Source organism: Cebus imitator, unplaced genomic scaffold (genome assembly GCF_001604975.1).
Source record: "Cebus imitator isolate Cc_AM_T3 unplaced genomic scaffold, Cebus_imitator-1.0 Scaffold342, whole genome shotgun sequence".
Lineage (NCBI taxonomy): Eukaryota > Metazoa > Chordata > Mammalia > Primates > Cebidae > Cebus > Cebus imitator.
Window position 1 is genome coordinate 1187593 of NW_016107657.1, and position 19920 is coordinate 1207512.

The 19920-nt window shown below is 55.2% G+C and overlaps 1 protein-coding gene across 36 annotated transcripts in view; it reads right to left on the reverse strand.

Moving 5' to 3' along the window:
- CELF4 (CUGBP Elav-like family member 4) overlaps positions 1–19920 on the reverse strand; it is a 321627-nt gene that overhangs the window by 70880 nt on the left and 230827 nt on the right. For 19 of the 36 annotated variants that reach the window (XR_001818322.2, XM_037730394.1, XM_037730395.1 and 16 more), the window contains exon 3: positions 7056–7134. Coding sequence is in view for 35 of the 36 variants with exons in the window: in XM_037730394.1 (XP_037586322.1) it covers positions 7056–7134 (79 nt within the window). In the remaining variant the exon portion in view is untranslated. The remainder of the gene's footprint in view (positions 1–7055; positions 7135–19920) is intronic. The other 17 variants (XM_037730399.1, XM_037730397.1, XM_037730403.1 and 14 more) reach the window with 1 other exon arrangement.

Consider the following 19920-nt stretch of genomic DNA (forward strand, 5'->3'; position numbering starts at 1 on the left):
AAAAAAAATAGCCCAGTGTGGTGACAGGCTCCTGAAGTCCCAGCTACTTAGGAGGCTGAGGCAGGAGAATTGCCTGAACCCGGGAGCCGAGACCGTGCCACTGCACTCCAGCCTGGGCGACAGCAAGATTCTGTCTCAAAAAAAAAAGAGGTCCCTTCACCCTCAGAGACTTTCCAGGGGGTCTGCAGATAGCTTACTGCTACCACCCTGCCAAGGCCGCCTTCCTGGCTGCCGCCCGGGGCCCCTCCCCTTCCCCTCCTCCAGCCTCCCCTGCACGTGTCAGGGAGCAACGGGACATTCTTAAGGCCAGCTCAGCCCTGCCTGCCTTCACCTGCTGCCCTCGCTTCTCCTGGGCTCGGTTCTCAGCTGCCTGCTTTGTGATCTCCCCTGGGCCTGGAGGAAAACAGGCTTCTACTGGCCAGGGAGAGATTCGGGAGCCCCTCAGCGGTGGGACCTCCAGCCTGGGCCTCACTTGCCACAGCCAGAGGTGTGTCGTCGGCTGGTGGCTTCATCCGGCAGCTTCTCTATGCAATCGGGCCTGATTCTACTATGCAGGTGGCCACCTGTGTGTGTCTTGTGTCGTGTGCTTTTCAGTTCTGGGTCCCTGGAGAGAGTGGCAGACCCTGGAAGGTGGTTTTCTTTCTTGCTGTTTTCCCTCTGGATGGACTCCCCAGTGCCAGGCCTGTCCCCTCCCAAGCCTGTGCCTTGGGAGACAAGAGTTGGGCCTGTTACCCCCGAGGCCCTGCTGAACCGAGCTTCCACTTAGTTCTCATGTGGCTGATGGTAGAAAGAGACAAAGGCAACCCACAGTACAGACAGACAGGCAGACACAGGCCCAGACACGCGGACAAGATGATCACGGGCAGGTGGCAGTTCCTAGGGAGCCCCCGAGTCCCCTCTTTCCCAGGACTCTTCTCTCCCCAGCCAGCCACCTTGCTGGCTTTTCTGTCACTTCATATTGATGAGATAAACCTGGTGGCCCCAGTCTGTGCCCCACCCCAGCCAGCCTCATCAAAGCCCGTCCCCACCTCCTAGCAGTAACCATCACACTGGGGTTTAGCCAACGTGGGCCTCGTCTGCACAGTGTCTGGAGGAGCCCAGGGTGCTGTCACATGCTTTGCCTGTGGAGCACCCCCTGGTGTACCATGCACTCATGGTCATTGACAGAGACACTGCAGACACTCCCAGTTCCACACATGCTCCTAGGAAGGTGGGAAAGAAACATCCTTCCCAGGGACACAGGGGAGATGGCACGCATCTGCAGCTGTCTATACCTGACCCAGGTCTCAGCCACTCGTCCCCTCCTTCAGGGTCCCTGTCTGGCCACTGATCCTTCTGAGCCCACAGAGCGGGGTAGGCACACAACCCCGTTCAGCCCAGGAGCTTCCCAAGCAAGTTGGCTGCTTACCTCCTCATCTCTGACCCCCTGGAAGGAGGCCCCACAACCTGGTTACAGGAGGCATCTTGGTGGGGGTTGTCCTGTCACCTGGACTGAGAGCTGGGGGGAGAGGACGTAGTCAGGGCCGCAGGTGGCGCCCTAGGGACACCCATGGACACTCCATTTAGAAGCTGAGCAGGAGCCAGCTCTTGGGGTGTTGGGGTGGGGTGTGTCTGCCTCTAGGAGGCACAGGACACCGCAGCACATGCCCTGGGGAGGTATCATCACCCCTGAGGGGCCAGCTGCCGTGGTCAGGGCAGGCAGGGATGGGCCTGCCCTCCCTCTGGTTCTTCTCTGTCCCCAGCCGGCATCACTGGCGAATGAATTAGTTTGCTTATATTGAGGGTAAATCAACTTGCTCCAGTGTGCTCTTAGGGGATAGCTGGATCCCCCAGGCCGAGGTATGGCTCCTGGGGAGGCTGTTCTTTGGCCTTCCTTCCCTACTTAATTGGAGCCCCAGCTCCTGGTGCTCATAGCAGGGGCCCTCTCTTCTCTTCCTGCCTAGGAGATTCCTGTCCTCTCTCTGTGATCTCTTAGCCAGGATCAGTGCCCCACTGGTGGCAACCCTTGGCCTTGTGTTCAAGGCCCCATTTTAACTTTGTGTCCTCACTGTATCCCAGCTCTATACCTCTTGATCTAATTCCCACCTCCCCCAGGAAGCCCTTCCTGCTTGCTCCAGGCCACAGTGAGTTCTTTGTTCTCTGACCCATTCCTGCCCTGGTCTTTCATGTTTCATGGGTAGGTCTGGGAGCTCCTTGTCCAGCCTCATCCTGCCTTCCTCACCTGGAACCCTGCTCCTCTCACCTCAGCTGCCTTGAGAATGGACCTAAAGGTGAGACATGTCTGTGGTGCCTTCCCACTGCCCCTGAGCCACACAGTCTGAGAAGCCCTCCTGGGAGTGACAGGAATACACATAACCTGGGTTCTGATGGCTAACATGTAGAAGTTGGAATTTTGGCTCTGCCATTTTCTGGCTGTGTACCCTGGAACAAGTTATCTAGCCTCTCTGTGCCTTGGTTTGTACCTTTAAGTGGGGTCAAGAACATCCATACCTTGAGGTTGCTGTATAAATTAAACAAATTACCAGCCAGGGACAGTGCCTTATGTCTGTAATCCCAGCACTTTGGGAGGCTGAAGTGGGTAGATCACTTGAGGTCAGGAGTTCAAGACCAGCCTGGCCAACATAGTGAAACCCCATCTCTACTAATAATATAAAAATTAGCTGGGTGTAGTGGCAGGCGCCTGTAATCCCAGCCACTCGGGAAGGTGAGGCAGGAGAATCGTTTGAACCCAGGAGGCGGAGGTTTCAGTAAGCCAAGATCGTGCCTTGCCCTCCAGCCTGACTGATAAGAGCGAAACTCCATCTTAAAAACAAAAAACAACAATTAAAAAAACATATTTCCATAAAATCCCCAGCCCTCAGTCAGTGTTCTGTAAACAGCTGCTTTATGGATAATGACTCCTGAGCCCCCGTGTGGGGAGATGGAGGCCCAGAGACGGAGGCGTGCCAAGCTGGAGCTCATTCCAGACAAGAACCTTCCACTGAAACAAGAACTGCATCCTGTGCTCTTCCTGGGTGCTCCAGCCAAGCACCTAGCCAGCTCTACTTCCTTCTGTACCTGTATCTCCACTCCAACCCATTCAGAGGCAAGGCTGCCACTGCCCTCACACCAGAGGAAAAAGAACTGAGGCCGGGCGTGGTGGCTCACACCTGTAATCCCAGCGCTTTGGGAGGCTGAGGTGGGCAGATCATGAGGTCAGGAGTTAGAGACCAGCCTAGCCAATATAGTGAAACCCCATCTCTACTAATAATACAAAAATTAGCTGGGAGTGGTGGTGCACACCTCTAGTCCCAGCTACTCGGGAGGCTGAGGCAGAAGAATTGTTTGAACCTGGGAGGTGGAGATTGCAGTGAGCTGAGATCACAACACTTCACTCCAGCCTGGGCAACAGAGAAAGACTCCATCTCAAAAAAAAAAAAAAAAAAAAAAAAAAAAAAAAACTGACCTCCCTGAATCACTCCTGACAGTGGCCAGTCAGCCTCAGCCAGCAATCCATGTGTGTCAGAGACAGGAAAGTTAAAAAGCGCTCCTGTGCACACTGACTTGCCAACACGCTGCCCAGGCCCATCCCCAGACACCCCTATACCTCACGCGTGTGGTGGAGGTGATCGGGCATGTGTCTAGAAGCCTGAGGTGGGGGATGAGAAGGCGGAACCAGGTTACGGCCGTGCAAGGGGCTGCAGCCAGCTTTGTGCTGGGTGAGGTGGAGAGAAGCCTTCCCCCTGTCCCCTGGCCAAAGACCCCTGCACGTTCCCCAAATCCTAAGCAGAAAACACATCTTTCTGTGCTGCTCATGAGCATTCAAGTGCACCTGGACAGGCAGATGGGGACAGGTGTCCTGTGTCCTCTGGGCTCTGGGGACTTGTAACCCGGCTCACTGCTGAGCCAGGGCTGGGGCTGACCCTCTCTCTCCCTCTGTGGCCACTGCCTGCTTCTGCTCCCCTCCCCTGCACCACTGTGCCCCAGTCTTCCATCACCCACTGTTTTCAAGGCCTCTCTCCCCACCCCCACTCCTGCTTCTTCTCCCCTCACCTGTCTATTTTTCTCACCTCCTTCTCTCCTCTCCTCCTGCCCGCTGCCATCACCCACCTCCTCCATCCCTCTCCCATCCCTTCTTTCCGTTCCCTTCTCCTATTGCCCATTTCTTTAATTTTTTAAAATGTTCACTTCTCCTCCTTCTCCTTCTCCCCAGAAGTATTTAATGGCTATTAAATTATTTTAAACTAACTTTCTTAAAAAAAAATAGCTTGGTGATAGTGCTGACTCAGGGCCATCTCGCTGTTTAATACTGAATATGCAATTAATGGATAGATGTTTAGGTTTGGCTCCCCCCCTACTTTCTACTGCGAGAAGAATAAAGGAGCTGATTAATCTGGTTTGGGGCAAGTGTCAGCCGCAGGAGATATATAGGGGAAAGCCGATGAGGTTAGCATCTTGGTGTCAGAGAGCTATTGCCTCCGAGGCAAGCTCTGGGAGAGAAAGGTTTGAGTTAGAGCTCCGGATGGCCTTGCTGGGCAGAGGGGATTCCAGATACCCCTCTCCAGCCACGCTGGAGAAAACCAGACTCTGACCTGCTGCTCTGTGCCAGATGGCACCTCCTTGTGGCCCTCAGAGGCCTGGCTCTGTGGTCCTTGTTCATGCCATCCCCCCTTCTCCAGCTGTGGGATCCCGCACCTTCAAGGGCAGAAGTGCCACCTCTCCCAAGGCCTCTGGCAGCCCCCACCTTGGGAATCCCCTCTCCAGAACTGCGGCTGGCACCTGCTGCCCCAGCTTCCTGCCTATCCTCGAGAGCTTCCCCGCGCCGCTGCCTCCTGGCCGGGCCGTGTGGACTGAGGGCTGCAGGTGAGTCACTGTGTGCCTAGGTGGCTGTTGGTCTCCAGAAGATGCCCTTCCTCGCACTGCCGTGTGCCTCATGAGCCCCGGGTGAGGCTGAGGATGGTGCTCCTCTCACTGCCAAGGAAGGGACAGGAGCAGGCAGCACAAACCAGGTGGGCTTCACTCGCATGGACCCCTCACGCCTAAAGCATCTTTACCCCTCAACCAATTGGACCTTCACTACCCAGGTCCTTAGGGCTGAGCACTCAGTGGGCGTCAGGAGGTGTGTCTGTACCCTGGGGCACGGGGTCCCTTCAGGCAACACCAAGACACCAGCCCAAGCCCTGGGGGATAGGACCTGAGGTCTGGGTTGGGAGGGGTCCTGAGTTCTGGGCAGGCCCAGGCTCCAGGGCTGAGCAGGTCACCAGCAGCCACACTGCAGCTCCTTCCAGGACAATTAGCTCTCCAAACCTGCAAGTAGCTTTCGCCTGCTTGACTTTTTGCCCTTAATTTCCCAGTAAACTTTCTGAGGAGACAAGGGAGAGAGAAATTCCTTAGTTCCTGGCTGATGTGACAAGCAGGAAGAAACCCGGAGCACTGGGTACAGGCCTGGGCAGGGGGAGCGTGATGGACACGGACACCCAGGCCAGAGCCCAGAGCATGGTGGGGTTAGAAGAAGTCAAGAGCTCCTGGCCGGGAGGTGTAGGACAGCTGCGACTGGCTGTCCCATCTCACTACCAGGGCCCTCATGCTGGACACCCCAACCCTGGCCGGAAAAAGGGTAGGTTGGGGCCAACTTGGAGACTATACCCGATGTGACTGTCTCAGGGCAAATAAAAGGCCCCAACTCCTTATGCTCCCCTTGGTGGCCTCATGGGTGTTCTCAATTTTTCCAAGGTCTCTCTGTTGTGGGAGGAGGCTGGAGGGAGGGAGCCATCGCCTGTCTGTCCTCTGCGAGTGTCCCACTTCTGTATGGCTGCTTGGTTCACTGCCTGGCTGCGCTTCTATGGGAACTCAGGCTGGGGCCCCTTGCTGGTAGAGAGGACAGAGTCTCTCCTTGGGGTTCCTTCGCCTGCTTGGAGGAGCCTCCGTTTGGCCACCTACCCGGAGAAGTGGCTGAGAGCTCAGTTCAGAGCAGCTTCTGAGCAGGGCCCAGTGGGAATGGCGCCCAGTGTGAGTGCCCAGGGGCTGGTGATCAGGAAGGACAATCCCCCTTCCCCAAGGCGGTGGGCCAGGAAGGGGGCACCTGGCAGTGCCTGCACATTATTCTACCCTATGGGGCTGGTGAGTCTCTTTCTCTCCCACAAGTGAGGTGCGATGGGCTCCGTATCACGGGGGCAGTTTGTTGGGGGAGGAGCTGGTGCCTGGGTTGGGGACACCTGATCTTGGATGCTAGATGAATATTCTTTGTCATGTCCTCTCCTTTCATTTTCTTTTAATGTCAGAGTATGTTCGAATCTTATCTAGAGGAGCCTAGGGACAGTGCTGTGCCCAGGGTGGGCCCCAATCACCCCCAGGGCTGGGGTGAGAGGTAGCAGTACAGCCACGCAGGCACTGCACCAGGAGGACGCTGTCATTTGGGGGTGGAGCTGCTCCTGGCTGGCCATCTGCCTGGTCCTTCCAGGGCTGAGCCTCAAGGTGGGGCATTCCCTCACCCAGGCCTTCCACGGCCAGGCTCCAGTGAGTCCATGTTCTGGGGCAAGCGTCTGTGGAGTGAGGCCGTGTCCTTCCCCTCTGTCCCTTTCCAGACATCTGCCCAACTGCCTATCTCAATCTCCAGAATCTCTGCCTCAGTGCTGGCTTTGAGTACCCACACCCTCGTGGGCCACTCAGATTTGCCTCCTGTGGCCTGAATCCTCCTATGGCACAGCTGTGACCACTTCCTGCCTCCCTTGCAACTGCACGAGTCCCATCAGGGTGGGGTTTTCCTTGGCAACACCCAGGTGGGCACACTCTCTTGGGTGTTTTAACGGAGGGGAGAAGAATGCCGCGGGACAAGGCACTTCTTTACTCAGAGAGGCACAAGCCCCACCATCTGGAAGACCCCAATTGCCCCCCTTCCCTCCTCTCTTTCTCCACACCAGTCACCCAGAGCTCCAAAGTTCTCTCCCCAACCCTCAGCCACGAGATCCCCAGAGGGGCAAGAGGAGGAGGCGGGGAGTCGCTGCATCGCATGGCTGCATCGGGAAAAGGAGGGAGGATTGAGAGGGGGAGGGGGGCAGAGACAAGTGGGCCCTCACGTGAAGGGGGCTGGCGCAGGCAGCTACTACCTCCTCGGCTCTCGCTGTCCGCAGGCTTCACCTGGATCGGCCGGTTCATCTGCAACAGAGCACAGGGGGACAGTGTTATAGCAGGCCTGGGGATGAGGGGACAGACACCCAACGCTCAGGTGCACAGGTGGATGCAGCGCTGCAGACTGCACCCATAGACACGCGCTCCCACATGCTGCTGCAGGTGCACACACCTTTCCAAAACTCGGCCCATCTCACCTCGATGCATAAGCCCAAAGCCCCCTTCTTTCGGGGGGTGTCTCTGGATGGAAGAGCTTGGGGTGCCTCCTCCTCTGACTCCGAGCAGCTCCTGCGAGCCTTTGTTATCAGATTCTGAGGTTGACGGACACGCTGGCCTTGTCTCTCTGTGTCACACAAGGCCTTTGTGTCCCCAAAGCACACCTTTGGCTCAGCTCTAGTTCACTCCAGACATCTGCCTTTATGGAGATGAGCTGGTTGCTGGCTGCAGATGGACCCCACCCAGGCCAGGGCATCCAGCTTCACCCCAACCCATGCCAGCTGGCAGACGTGGCCTGTGGGTAAGTGGTGGCTGAGGCCCCAGGCCGCCCAGCTCCATGGTTAAAGCAGAGCTCAGGGCTGGGGCTCCAGGTTGTAGCCAGGGTTGTCCTCTCAGGCAGCGCGTGGAGTGGGCACAGCTATTCGTCCCCTGTGATGTCTGGGTGCCAGGAGGACAGGAGGGCAAGGCCTGACTCCCCTGCCTGCCGGCCTCTCTCTTCCCTCCTGGGGATCCGTGTCAATGGCCCGTTCCTGCCACTAGGGGTCTCTGGACTCCAAGCATCCCAGGCTCCACTGCCTGGCTTCTCATCTCACCCGGGGGCACGAAGGTGGGCTCTCCAGGGCGGAGGTCCCAGCGTGTTTTAAGCAATAAACGTGAGGAGGATCACGCAAGTGAACTTGGACTTGATGTCTCCACCAATGCTCCTGCCCTTACGCACCTCCCTGAGCCCTTCTTGCATCTGCATTTCTCTCACAAACTCTAGACTCAGAGGCAACAGGGCAGGTAAACACCCCCATTTTAGAGATGGAGAGACTGAGGCCAAGAGGTGTTCAGGTGCTTCCCAAGGCCACCGTGTGGCAGGGCACGGCTGGGAAGCGGGGCCTGCAGGGTGATTTCTGCCTGTCTGTCCTGCGCCCTGAGACCTTCCGTTGCCAATTCCCTCCCGTACAGCAAGCGGCTGGACCAGCCAGTCACAAGCGTCCTCCTGCCTTCTGGTCTAGGACTTGAAGTGAGTTTTGGCTGCGTCAAGACAACTGGGTGGGGGAGTATGGGTGCCTGTGACTCAGCAAGGTGAGCACGAGGCCATGGGAAGGGCAGAGCCGTAGCCGGGAAGGACAGAGACGGGAGGCAGGACGCAGCCGACAAGGAAGGAGGCACAGGTAGCCGGAGGCGGCAGGGGATGGTGCCGTGGTGTCATTGTTCACCACCAGGTCCCCACTGGACATCCCTTATGGAATTGAGGGAAAGCAAGGTGCTTTGTGCCCAATCCCTGGCAGCAGAGAACACTGGCACGGTACAGCAAACTCCAATCACAGGAGAAGGAGGAGGAACGTAATGAAGTTTCTGGCTTCCCCATGAACCAGCTCCTTCCCAGTCCTTGAGGGAAGGATCCAGAAGGCCAACCAGACATCTGGCTGTGGGAGAAGGACTCCAGGAGGGAGCCAGGTTGCTCTAGGTTCCCCATCCAGTGCTGTTTGGGACTCAGCATCTCACCCTTTCCTTGGGTGCCTGTCCTCCTGCAATGCCCTGTCCTTCTAGGCTTCTTTTTCCCCAAACCTGCGACGTTCTTCTCCCCTAACCAGATTTTAAGGACTGACCTGGACCCAGTTCCAGCCCTGTTGTTCTCTTTGACATATTTCTACAGCTTTCCTGCTTATGTATTTTTACAATGCTCTAAGGTAGGGATTATTATATCCATCTTTTCAATGAGAAGAACAAATCTCTGAGGAGTGGCAGAGCTGGGATTCAGCCAGAATGAGTAGGTACAGTGTTGTTCATGCAATGGCCTTTGGCTTCGCCATATTTTATCTCATTTGACCCCAGCTGCTCCAGGAGGAGGGGGACCAAGGAAGAAGTAAAATACCCATCCCATAAAGGGAGATTGAGGCCAGGTTCTTTGGGCCATCAAATCAAGTATCTTTTCTGCCTGACTTCCCCCAAATCTGGCCCCACTGCCTCTTGCACCATTCCCACCCCACATCCCGGCACTCTCCTCCCCAAGTCCCTTCCCTGGGCCTGCAGGGTCCATGCTGTGCCACACAGCCTTTTCCTCTTGACAGCTATTCATTCTTTAAGCCTAGTCCACTTCGTTTCTGTTATGAAGTGTGACCCCACAATTCATATGGTGAAGCGCTAACCCCCATTGTGAGTGTATTTGAAAATAGTGCCTTTAAGGAGGTACTTAGGGTTGAATGTAGTTATAAGAGTAAGGCCATCATCCCATATGATTGGTGGCCTCACAAGAGGAGAAAGAGACATCAGGGATGTGTGCACAGAGAAAAGACCACAGGAGGACACAGCGAGAAGGCTGCCGTCTTCAAACCAGGAAGAGAGCCCTCACCAGAAACCAATACTGCCCACACCGTGATCTTGGACTTCCAGCCTCCAGAGTTGTGAGAAATACATTCCTTTGTTTAAGCCATCCAGTCTGTGGTACTTTGCTATGGTGGCTCTAGCAAACAAATAAGCCCCTTAGTTCATGAAGCCTGGTTGGAACCCCATTGGGAAGGGGACTACAGGGAGCTCCTCATTTTCCGTTTATAAGGTATACCCAAGGCTGGAAATTGACTTCCAAGTGGGAATGGTGCTTAGGTGTCCCAGGCCTCCACAAGGATCCACACACCCCTGAGAACAGGAATAGCTGATATATGCATCACATTGCTAGATCATCACAACTTCTATGATGTATGCAAATAGATTATCTAACTTCAGTCAAGAAAATGGAGTTTCAGAGAGGTTAAGAAGTTAGCTTGAGGTCACAAAGATTGTAAATGGGGATGTCAAGATGAACCCAGGACTCCTGACATCTGCCTACTTATTCAGGAGATGCTGGGAACAGGTGGAATAGGCTTGGGATGGTCCAGGAAAGTTCCAGGCAGAGGGCAAGTGGGGTGTGGGGAAAGAGAGGGAAGCAAGGAGCCAGATGGGGAATTGAGGCTTCCCCTGCAAGGATGGAAAGAAGGCCTAGCTGAAAAGGGGTGGGCACGGGGGTGTGAACCAGAACCGATCGGGCTTTGCTGCTCTGTTCCAACTGGGGGACGAGGCCATTCCTTGGGCAGGAGCCTCCATTCCTGGGGCCGGAGCCTCCATTCCTGGGGCCAGAGCATGCCGGGAGGACCTCACGTGCCTAGGGGCCTCATCCTGTGTGAGCGAACGGCTGGGACCATCGGAGGAGACTCCTTCCCTGGCATCTCACTTCTGTGTTTCATGGCCAGTCTTCTCTAGCTGGGCCTAAGAGCAGCTGGGGTGAGTCCTGTGCATTGGCATGTCCAGGGTAGAGCTATTTCTGATATGATGGGTCCCATTTTCCATGGCAAATTAAACCAGGCAAATGAAATCTCCCTGTGCATGAAGCCTTCCATACTAGTGGCCACCCCAGTCATAGGCAGCCAGACCACTGTCCTTGGCACCTGGGCGCCTGTGATACCCCAGGAGCCCTCCCAACCAGACAGGTCCTGGATGGTGCAGGCAGACCTCCTCCATGGTGTGCTGCTGGGCTCACCCCTTACACACAGGCCCCTCGGCTTCTCTCCAGTTTTACTGTGGGCTTTCTAACAGTGGGGACATGGGGTCTCATCCAGCCTCCCACCTGCCTCAGCCATGGCCTGGGCACCTATGGGGTGCTCTAGGCAGACTGGTAAAGCAGAACTGAATTGGTTCCCATGCAGCCATGGCTCCTGGGGTCATTTTTCATGTCCCATTATAATCTCATGGTGGTCAGCATCCAGACAGCCTTTGCGGGACTTGTCAGAGAGGTGCCGGGCTAGATGGGGAGATAATATACGGCCCTGTGCTTTCTTAATTCTCAGCAGAAATAAAGTGTCAGGCTTGGTCGGGAAGATTTCTCAGCTGGAACAGGCTCTGCACAGGTGGCCCCGGCCTGAAGGGAGACCTCCCTCCCTCCCCTAGTCCTCGGCTAGCCTCACCCAGCCCTGATTCTGCCCTGAAGAGGGAGGAGGATGGAACACATCTGTCCTGGGGGAGGAGGTGGGGCCAGGCTGCAGAGATGGGGCAAGAACAAGGCAGAGCACGACGGAGACAGAGCGAGGGGAGAGGCAGAGAGAATACTGGAGAGGGCGAGGGTGAGGGCGAGGGAGAGCAGAGGGGTCAGGGGAAGAGCCGGGAGAGGAGGGAAGAGCCAGAAATGAGACCAGGAGGAAGACCAGGAGAGCCGGTTACCATCTCCATGCCCTTCTTGTAACTTTGTCCCCAGGACCCTGGCTATGGCCTCAGGACCCCTTTCGTGCCCTTTCTGCCCCTGTCTCTGCTCCGCTGTCAGCCATTCCTCTCCACCAGCACACTGTCCTCCCTGGAGGGTCCTGGGGCTTGTGGCTGCTGGGAATCTGGGCTAGGGCACAGGAGCCTTCCTTGCCACTCTCTTTCCGAGATGTCCTCAGCATCCCCATGAAGGCCCCATGGCCTTAGCCGGTGTCCCCCTCCAGTTGCCTGAAAGGGGTTTGGCGAGCCAGGCCTGCCCTTCCTGGGTCAGGAACAACTCCCTGCAGCCTCTCTGGAGGCTCCTGGGGTCCATCCTCTGTGGACATCACAAACCCTTGTGGACTGCGTTTCTATTTCCAGCTGGGTGCCCCTCAGGGGGAGCGAGTGGGCTGGCCCAGATCTGGAGCTGTCTGCTCCCGCCTGCTGCAGGGGGTGGGCAGGTGGATGGCCCCTTTCCCCTCCTCCCTTCCGCTCAGGCTCTGCCTTCCTTCCCCCTCCCCATCCCTCTGCCACTTTTTGCATCAACACATATCCATGCATTAAACAAGACATTCCATTAATTTCTTCATCATCATAACTTAAGCTGGGACATACCCTTTAAATATTCATTCAGCTATGAAAACTGGGCATTAAAATTTTAATAATGTCAAGCTCATTTGAACCAGCCTCCTTGGGGACGATTACGATACAATTAGAATAAATACGATGATTGAGCTGGTCAAAAGGCTTCACCTGTCCAGTGTGGCTCCCTGTGGAAGGGGAGGCCTGTGGCTCATGGGCAGACGACAGACAGACAGACAGGCCAAGCTGCTCTTTCCCGACTCCCGCGCAACCACCCCACTGCTTCCCCTCCCTCCCCTGCCTCCTCTTGCATCTGGTTCTAGCTCTGTGCTGCCGAGCCCACTCCCGACAGCCTCCGCAGGTATCTGCTGCCCCCCTCCCTGAGGCCCAGTATGCAGGCCACCCCTGTCTGGGCAGGTGGCCCTGATTCACTCCACCAGTTCCTGCTACTCCTCTTCTGGTCCTGGTACCACCTGGGCCGGCTCACTGGGCTGGTGTGTGACCTTTTCCTGCCTACACACGTTGCTTTTCCCCTACTTTACCAGGGCTCCCTGAGGCTGAAATGAGTACCCGCCAGAGCAGGGCCAGCCTGTTGGGGTGGGGGGTGCCGAACTGCATTCTGCCACCAAAGGAGGGGAATGTCTTTTCCCCTTCAGCAGCAACCACTGTCCTGAGGGTTGGCCTGAAGGTTTGGGATGGAGCTGAGCCTCCCTTGTCCTTCACTGCCTGATGCTTGCTTAAAGCCAAAGCCGGAGAAGCCTGGGGTGGAGGGAGTCCACTCCTGCACTCACCCTGCCTCACTCTTTCTCGGGACAGCTGCCACCGCCCACAGGATCATGGGCCCTCCTTAGAGCTGGCGCCTGGTCCACCTCTGTGCCCTCTGATTCATGCTGGGCCCCAGCAGGGCCCCCCTACCTGTGCTACCTCTGAAATAATGGGGTTGACTTTCTCCCCACCTGGAAAGCTTCCCTGTCACTCCTGATTGCATCCAAACCCTCCTATCCCTCCAAAGTCTAGGTCTGAAGCTCACCTCCTACAGGGAGGCTTCCTGATTGTCACACACGAACATGTACTCCTTTCTCTCTCTCGTGTGTGAGTGTGTACATGTGTGTGACAGAGAGAAAGAGAGAGGGACAGAGAAGGAGAAAGGGAGATGGAGATGGAGAGAGACTCACTTCACAAGCAAGAGTAGAGACCAGGGCTCCTACTCACTCTGCATCCCCAGAGCCAACCTCAGGACTGTGCTTCTTCCCTGGAGTGTGTGTGTGCACCTGATTAGTGCTATGTGACATCACAGACATCTTCGAAGAATTCACTGGAGCAGGAGCCAGAGATTAGGATTGAAGAGATAATGGAAGACGTGCAAGAGCAGGCTCTCAACAAAGGCCAGCCTGCACTGGAAGGTGGGGACCAATGTCCTGCAGGGAGCTGGCGGGGGTGGGGGGCCAAAGGCCCTGACAGCTGAGAGGACTGGCCCGTGGGGTGGCCAGCATGCTCTCCAGAGTGAGTATTCAAACTTCAGAGCTGGCTGGCGCAGCAGCTCACACCTATAATCCCAGCACTTTGGGAGGCAAGCGGGTGGATCACCTGAGGTCAGATGTTCGAGACCTGCCTGGCCAACATGGTGAAACCCCATCGCTACTAAAAAATACAGAATTAGCTGAGCATAGTAGCACACACCTGTAGTCCCAGCTATTCGGGAGGCTGGGACAGGAGAATTGCTTGAACTTGGGAGGCAGAGGTTTTGGTAAGCCGAGATTGCACCACTGCAGTCCAGCCTGGGTGACAGAGCAAGACTCCAACTAAAAAACAAACTTCAGAGATGAGGGTCCTTCTGGTTTCTTTTGGGACATGTTGGTGCCTGGAGATACCTGCTCCCTGCTCAGCAGAAGGGCTCACCTTGCCAAGCTTCTGAGAAATATCACGGAGACATAGATTCGTATCTTCGCCAAACCCACAGCCTTCACCAGGAGGGCAGCTCTTACCTCGCCACTGCTGTGTGGTCTCTGAGGAGGGCAGTACTTGCCCACCTACTCGTGGACGTGCTTGTGTGGACTTGGCCCTGCTTGTCATCTACCCTGTTCTTTTAGGACAACACCAGGTCGTGTCCACCCAGAGAACTCAGGTTTTATCCTCTGCCCCCAACCCCGCCCCAGCACACACGATGGTCAAGGAAACAGTGAAACAGCAGGCCTGCACATCAGAGCTCACTGGGAGGGTCTGTGCCCCGATCCTGCCAGCATCACTGCTTTGAGAAAACAAACATAAATTGCAGGACCCCTTGTTCCAAGTGCCAAAACAAAGAAAGTGTCATTAAAGTGCTAAAATATAAAAGCCTTTCCTTTCTCTCATGGTCTTGCTTGCTCTCTCAACTTATCGTGATTTTTTTTTATTTGCTATTTGATGTCATTTTAAGTAAAGAAAACTATAAATTTAAAATTATTAGCATGGACTTTACAGCTCATCTTTATTTTGTGCAATGCCAGTTTTAAGTGCAAATATCAGAGCATTTACATCCTATGCAGAATCACCGAAATTACACAGTTCGTGTTTTCTGACTCACGCCCGGAGGGTGCCTTCAGCTGGAAACACAAGCCAAACTCAGGAAGACTGAAAGAGAGGCTCTCCAGGCAGGAAGCACATCCCAAGGGATATCTCTTTTAGATACAGGGACCCTCATAGGCTGCTAGAGTCCCACCTGCAACCTGGGGTACAGCTTGGGCCTGAGGATGGCCGGGCTCCCCTTCTCGTTGGCGGTAGACTGATATGTCATGCCCCAGCTGAGGGTGGGTTCTGAGACGTCAAGCCAGACATCACCTCTTCCCATGGGCCCTCGGCCCTAACCCACAGTGGACAGGCAACTTTCAAGGGTATTGTAAACTCTGTGCCTGGGACATATGAGGTATCTGGGCAAGAGACTCATCTTTGCTGAGTAAGAGCCTCTTTTGGCTGGCCAGACCTGACACAGCACAGTGAGCCTGGGCTACCGCAGGGCGAATATGATCAACCCTGACCCTCTTAGCCTCTGCCCAGGCCACTGCTGGCTGGTACAAAGGACAGCAGCGATTGCAGGTGGGCCCCTGGACATGGGTGGACTGGGCAGGTGGAGAGAGGCAGAACTGTGCAGGAGCAGAGACTCCAAGCCCCATGGACTTTACTTGCAAAGCACACGTTCAAAGATAAAGTGTTAAGAATTTCAAGATGGGCCGGGCGCAGTGGTTTATGCCTGTAATACCAGCACTTTGGAGGCTGAATTGGGTGGATCACCTGAGGTTGGGAGTTCCAGACCAACCTGACCAACACGGAGAAACTTTGTCTCTACTAAAAATATGAAAACAAAAACAAAAACAAAACAATTAGTTGGGTATGGTGGCAGGTGCCTGCAATCCCAGCTACTCAGGAGGCTGAGGCAGGAGAATCGCTTGAACCCAGGAGATGGAGGTTTCGGTGAGCCAAGATTGCACCATTGCACCCCAGCCTGGGCAACAAGAGCAAAACTCCATCTCAAAAAAGAAAAAAAAAAAGGATTTCAAGACGGAGACTGCTAAGCACAAAACCCAAGCGTGGGACCGTTCTGAGTGTGGGGCTCTGTGTGACTGCACGGGGTTGTCTGCTCATGATGCTGCCCTGGCGATGCCTTTCTGGGGCCCCATCTTCATCTACCCACACCAGACATCAGGTGTTTTGTGGATCATCAGGAGTTTTAAGCATTGCCCAGGTCTGTGCACTAGTGCTGTCCCCAGAAAGATCATTACTCCATTTTTTAAAGATAAGTTTTGTGCCATTTTGAGAGGATAGGCCCAGAATGTTCAGCCATAGGGATGAAAGCCTGTTGATGCAACCAACTTGATAAAGACAGAGAATTCACCAGTGAGGTTGTGGGGACCAAAGGTGGGTTCGCTCTCCAGAGACCCTGCCCTCCACCAGAACTTTGCCTTCCCAGCGCCTAGCAAATTGTGATTAACAAATTAACTAATGATGAAATTATTTGTTTAAAGCCCCAGGAGGGCAGGGCCTGCATCGAAGGCCCCAGGAGGGCAGGGCCTGCATCGCAGGCCCTGCTGAATTCCAGGGGCTGTGCTTAGTAGGCTTGGAGTCGCTGTGGGAGGAAAGAATGAACCCTTGCCTGGGGGCTTCCGCAGTCACCTAGTGAGACTGGATCCCAGGGGAAGCGCAGAAGCCGCACACATTATTTGTAGTTTGTTGTAAATATATTAATGCTTTAATTACCTCCTTAATAAATCGCATAGGGTGTGTTCCATAGAGAGGGGTTAGAGATTCAAGAAATCTCATCTGTTGTCAGCATAAAATTCTGACTCCAGGACACTCTGCGGTGATCTCAGAGACACCTGGATACCGCCCCACTCACCACCGTGGTCCAGATTCTGAGGCCTTCCCTGGCAGGCCAGTTGGTGGCACCCCTCCTAGGACACGAGGGGCAGATTGCCAGGCTGCCTGCGGGTACAGCGGCTCTTGTCTTTTCCTTCCTGCCTACCTCCTGAGCCTCCCTCGGGCCTCAGTTTCACCTCTTGCCCTTGCGATCTAAACTAGGTGCCCCTTCAAGCTCCCCTTGTCTTTCCTCATTGTCTTGCTATGATTTGGACGATTATGGTCACAGATTTATGGACTTATTTGTCCAATGTTTGTCTTTACTCTGAGGAGTTCCCGATGCCCACACAGAGCCCAGTATGGCCCAGATGCACAGTAGGTGGTCAGGAAGTACTGACCAAATGATGACCAAATGCCCCATCACACCTGTCACGGCCCTCGTTCCCTCCTGCCTCAGCTGTGCCCTTGTAGCAAGAGTGTCCAGAGGCCAGAAGTGGGTCACCGCCAGACAGCCTTGTTTCCAACCCAAAGAGAAAGGCCCTTTAATCCTCCCTCCTCCAGCAAAGTGGCGTGTTGCACCTTTGGATTAGGAAGGGTTTACTGAAGCGGCGGCGATCATCGTTTAGAGAGACAGCCAGTGAGCACCGACCAGACAGAAGAACCAGAGGTTATTGTTAAAATATGCAAATCCAGAGCCCATTAAAATGCAAACCCTCCAGATAAGATTTTTTAATAAATCTGGTCTCTGCTCCCACTCCCCACTCTGAGGAGGCCATCTGATGCTTGTCGGGTCAGGACACATATCGACATGTAGGGCCTGTCAGCTCTTCACCCCTCTCCTCATTCAGACTTCCAGCGCTGGGCTGCCTCGGTGGGGCTGGCTATCCCTTCTTTCCCCAACGCCCTGTCCCTTGGACAGAGCACTTGAGGTCATGTCAGGGTAACCTGCAGACAAGTCTCACTAAGTCCCCATACTGGCTGCATTCCATTATTCACTCTCCTCTGATAGCTGTCTGCAAAGTGACGTCTCAGGCCTTTGCCTCCTCCTCCAGCAAGCCTTCTGTGATTGGGTCCACCCAGTTACACCTATCACCTTTCCAGTCATCACCTCTGGACTCACTTTCTGTCAAAAGTAGCCCTCAAGGAGATGATGGGCAGGTCGCTGAGAGAAGCCACACAGGCTCCCAAGTATGGTAATGACATGGTGAGGATTCAGGCTGGACTTGGGCATGCCGGCTTTGAGTCAGGATGGAAGGAGTCAGGCATGTGGGCTGGTGCTGTGTGCCTGACCAGGGGTGTGCACTTGGGGCTCGGAGGCATGAGTGAGCTGTAGTGGGAGAGGGTTTTCAAGTCCTTTTCCCATGCTCCAGACCTTCCATGACCTCGTGATGGGGCTCAAGTTCTTCTGTCCTTCCTGAAAGCTAACAAGTCAGGTGAGCAAACGCATGGGGTGGGCAGGATGTGGATGGGGTGGGGGTGGGAATAAGTACCAAGGGCCTGGAGGAGAGTGGAGGGAAGGGCCAGCAGGGTGTGAAAGCATGTGCAGCAAGTCGCTGAGGGTGGAGGACAGGCAGGTAGGTGGAGGTGGGGAGGACGCGGTGTGGCCGCAGAGGGCCTGAGCTTGTAGAGTGGGCAGTGGGAGCCACTGTTAGTCTGCAGACAGCATTGCCCCAGGACCACATTTGGAAAGAGCAAGGAGGCAGCTGTGTGTGCAGGAGGTCAGAGGTGACTGGACACAGGTGCCCAGAACACCAGGCAAATTCTTGTTCCGTTCAAGAATGGCCAGCATCACTTTGGCACCAGATGCCTCCCCCACCAGGGGAAGACAGGAGCCTAAGGCTTGGGCATAGGAGGTGCTTGATGAATTGACCCAAATTTCCCCAGATCGGTTTTTATTCTTGGTTGTAGAATGACTCCTCACTGCAGTCCAAGCCTGACCTTGTCTACCTTTCACTTGCAAAGGTTCTGGGGGATGTGGGGTGGGACGCAGTGGCTCGGTCCAGGCAGCACCCTTTGCAGCCCACGTAGCCTCGCTGGTCCAGCCCCCCACAAGCAGGCCCGGGCAGTTGCTATGCAACAGGCTGCTCTGCTCGGCAGTGTCCAGAGAGAAACCGTGAGCAGCCGTGACAGAGCCTGCTGGTGGGCCGGCTGGGCTGCCGCTCCTCTTTCTCCCTGCTCTCCCCACTCTCTCCCATCCCTCTTGGAGCCTCTGCCCTCTCCCATCTCTCTACAAAATGCTTCTCCCTGCACCTAAGGGGCAGGGCTGGGTTGGCACAAATGAAAGAGGTGCCCCTCACCGTGGTCAAAGGTCCCTCGAGAGGCCCAGCCCCAAGCCCAGTGCTGGTTTCCCAAGGGGAAGGAGGGAGCCCCTCCCCGCCATGGGTTTGGAGCCATATTTGTGGGTAGATGCTTCCTGCCAGTGGCAGGAAAGATGGAAGGACACAATGAAAATCACCAAGATGGAATTGGTGGACCCATGACCCTGCTGCCGCTGGGCTTTCGTGCCCGAACCTCTCCGCCAGGGCTCCCTGAGGCCCGCGCTGCCAAGGGCAGAGGGTCTTTGTCTCTAAGTCCCACGTCCGTCCTGCTCCTGAGAATGCGCCAGGGCCGCACTGGCAAGGGTGGGAGGATCCTTATGGTCTTAATTAAGATCTGCTGCCGTGGCAACCAAGCTAATTAGCCGGAATGGCCGGGCTGGGTCGCTAACCCTCTTCAGGGTGGGGGAGTGACGGCGTGCAGTTTTTAAAATAACAGCGGTGAATAGATAATTTAGATGAAACAGGCCCTGATTTAGTTGTGAGGTCTGGATTTCGGTCTTAGCTCTGCCTCATACTTGCTCATACAAGGCGGGGCTGTTTCTTAAACTCTGAGACGGCTGTCCACGTGTCCCCTCATGGGGTGTGGAGAGGATTAAATGTGATTGATCCCACCAAGCTCTGAGTATCCCTGCCTGGCGCCTAGTGAGAACCCAGAAAATAAGTGACAGCTATCCTCCCCCTCCTCTTCTTCTCCCTCCTCCGCCTCCTCCTCCTTTCTCTTCCCCTCTTCCCCCTACCCTTCCTCTCTCTCCTCCCCCTCTTCTTCCTCTCCCCTCCCCTTCTACCTCTCCCCTTCCTCTTCTTCCTCTTCCTCTCCCTCCTCCCCCTCCTCCCCCTCCTCTTCCTCTCCTCTCTCCCTTCTTCCTATTTCTCCTCCTCCTCTCACTTCTTCCCTGCCTATCTTAGTATTTCCGTCATTTTGAGGAATACCTAACATTTGATTTTTTTCCTTTCCACTCTGAAATCCTCAGGCTCTTTTGGTCTCTACTGAACTGAAGATGTTGGATCATCTGTGGGGAAGAGCTGAGAATGGGGTGGGGAGGCCATGCCTTTGCTTGGTCTACCAGCACTGAAGCTGTTGCTGTGATGGGCCACACACTTCATTCATACAACCATCCATCCATCCACCCATCCACCCACCCACCCATCCATCCATCCACCCATCCACCCA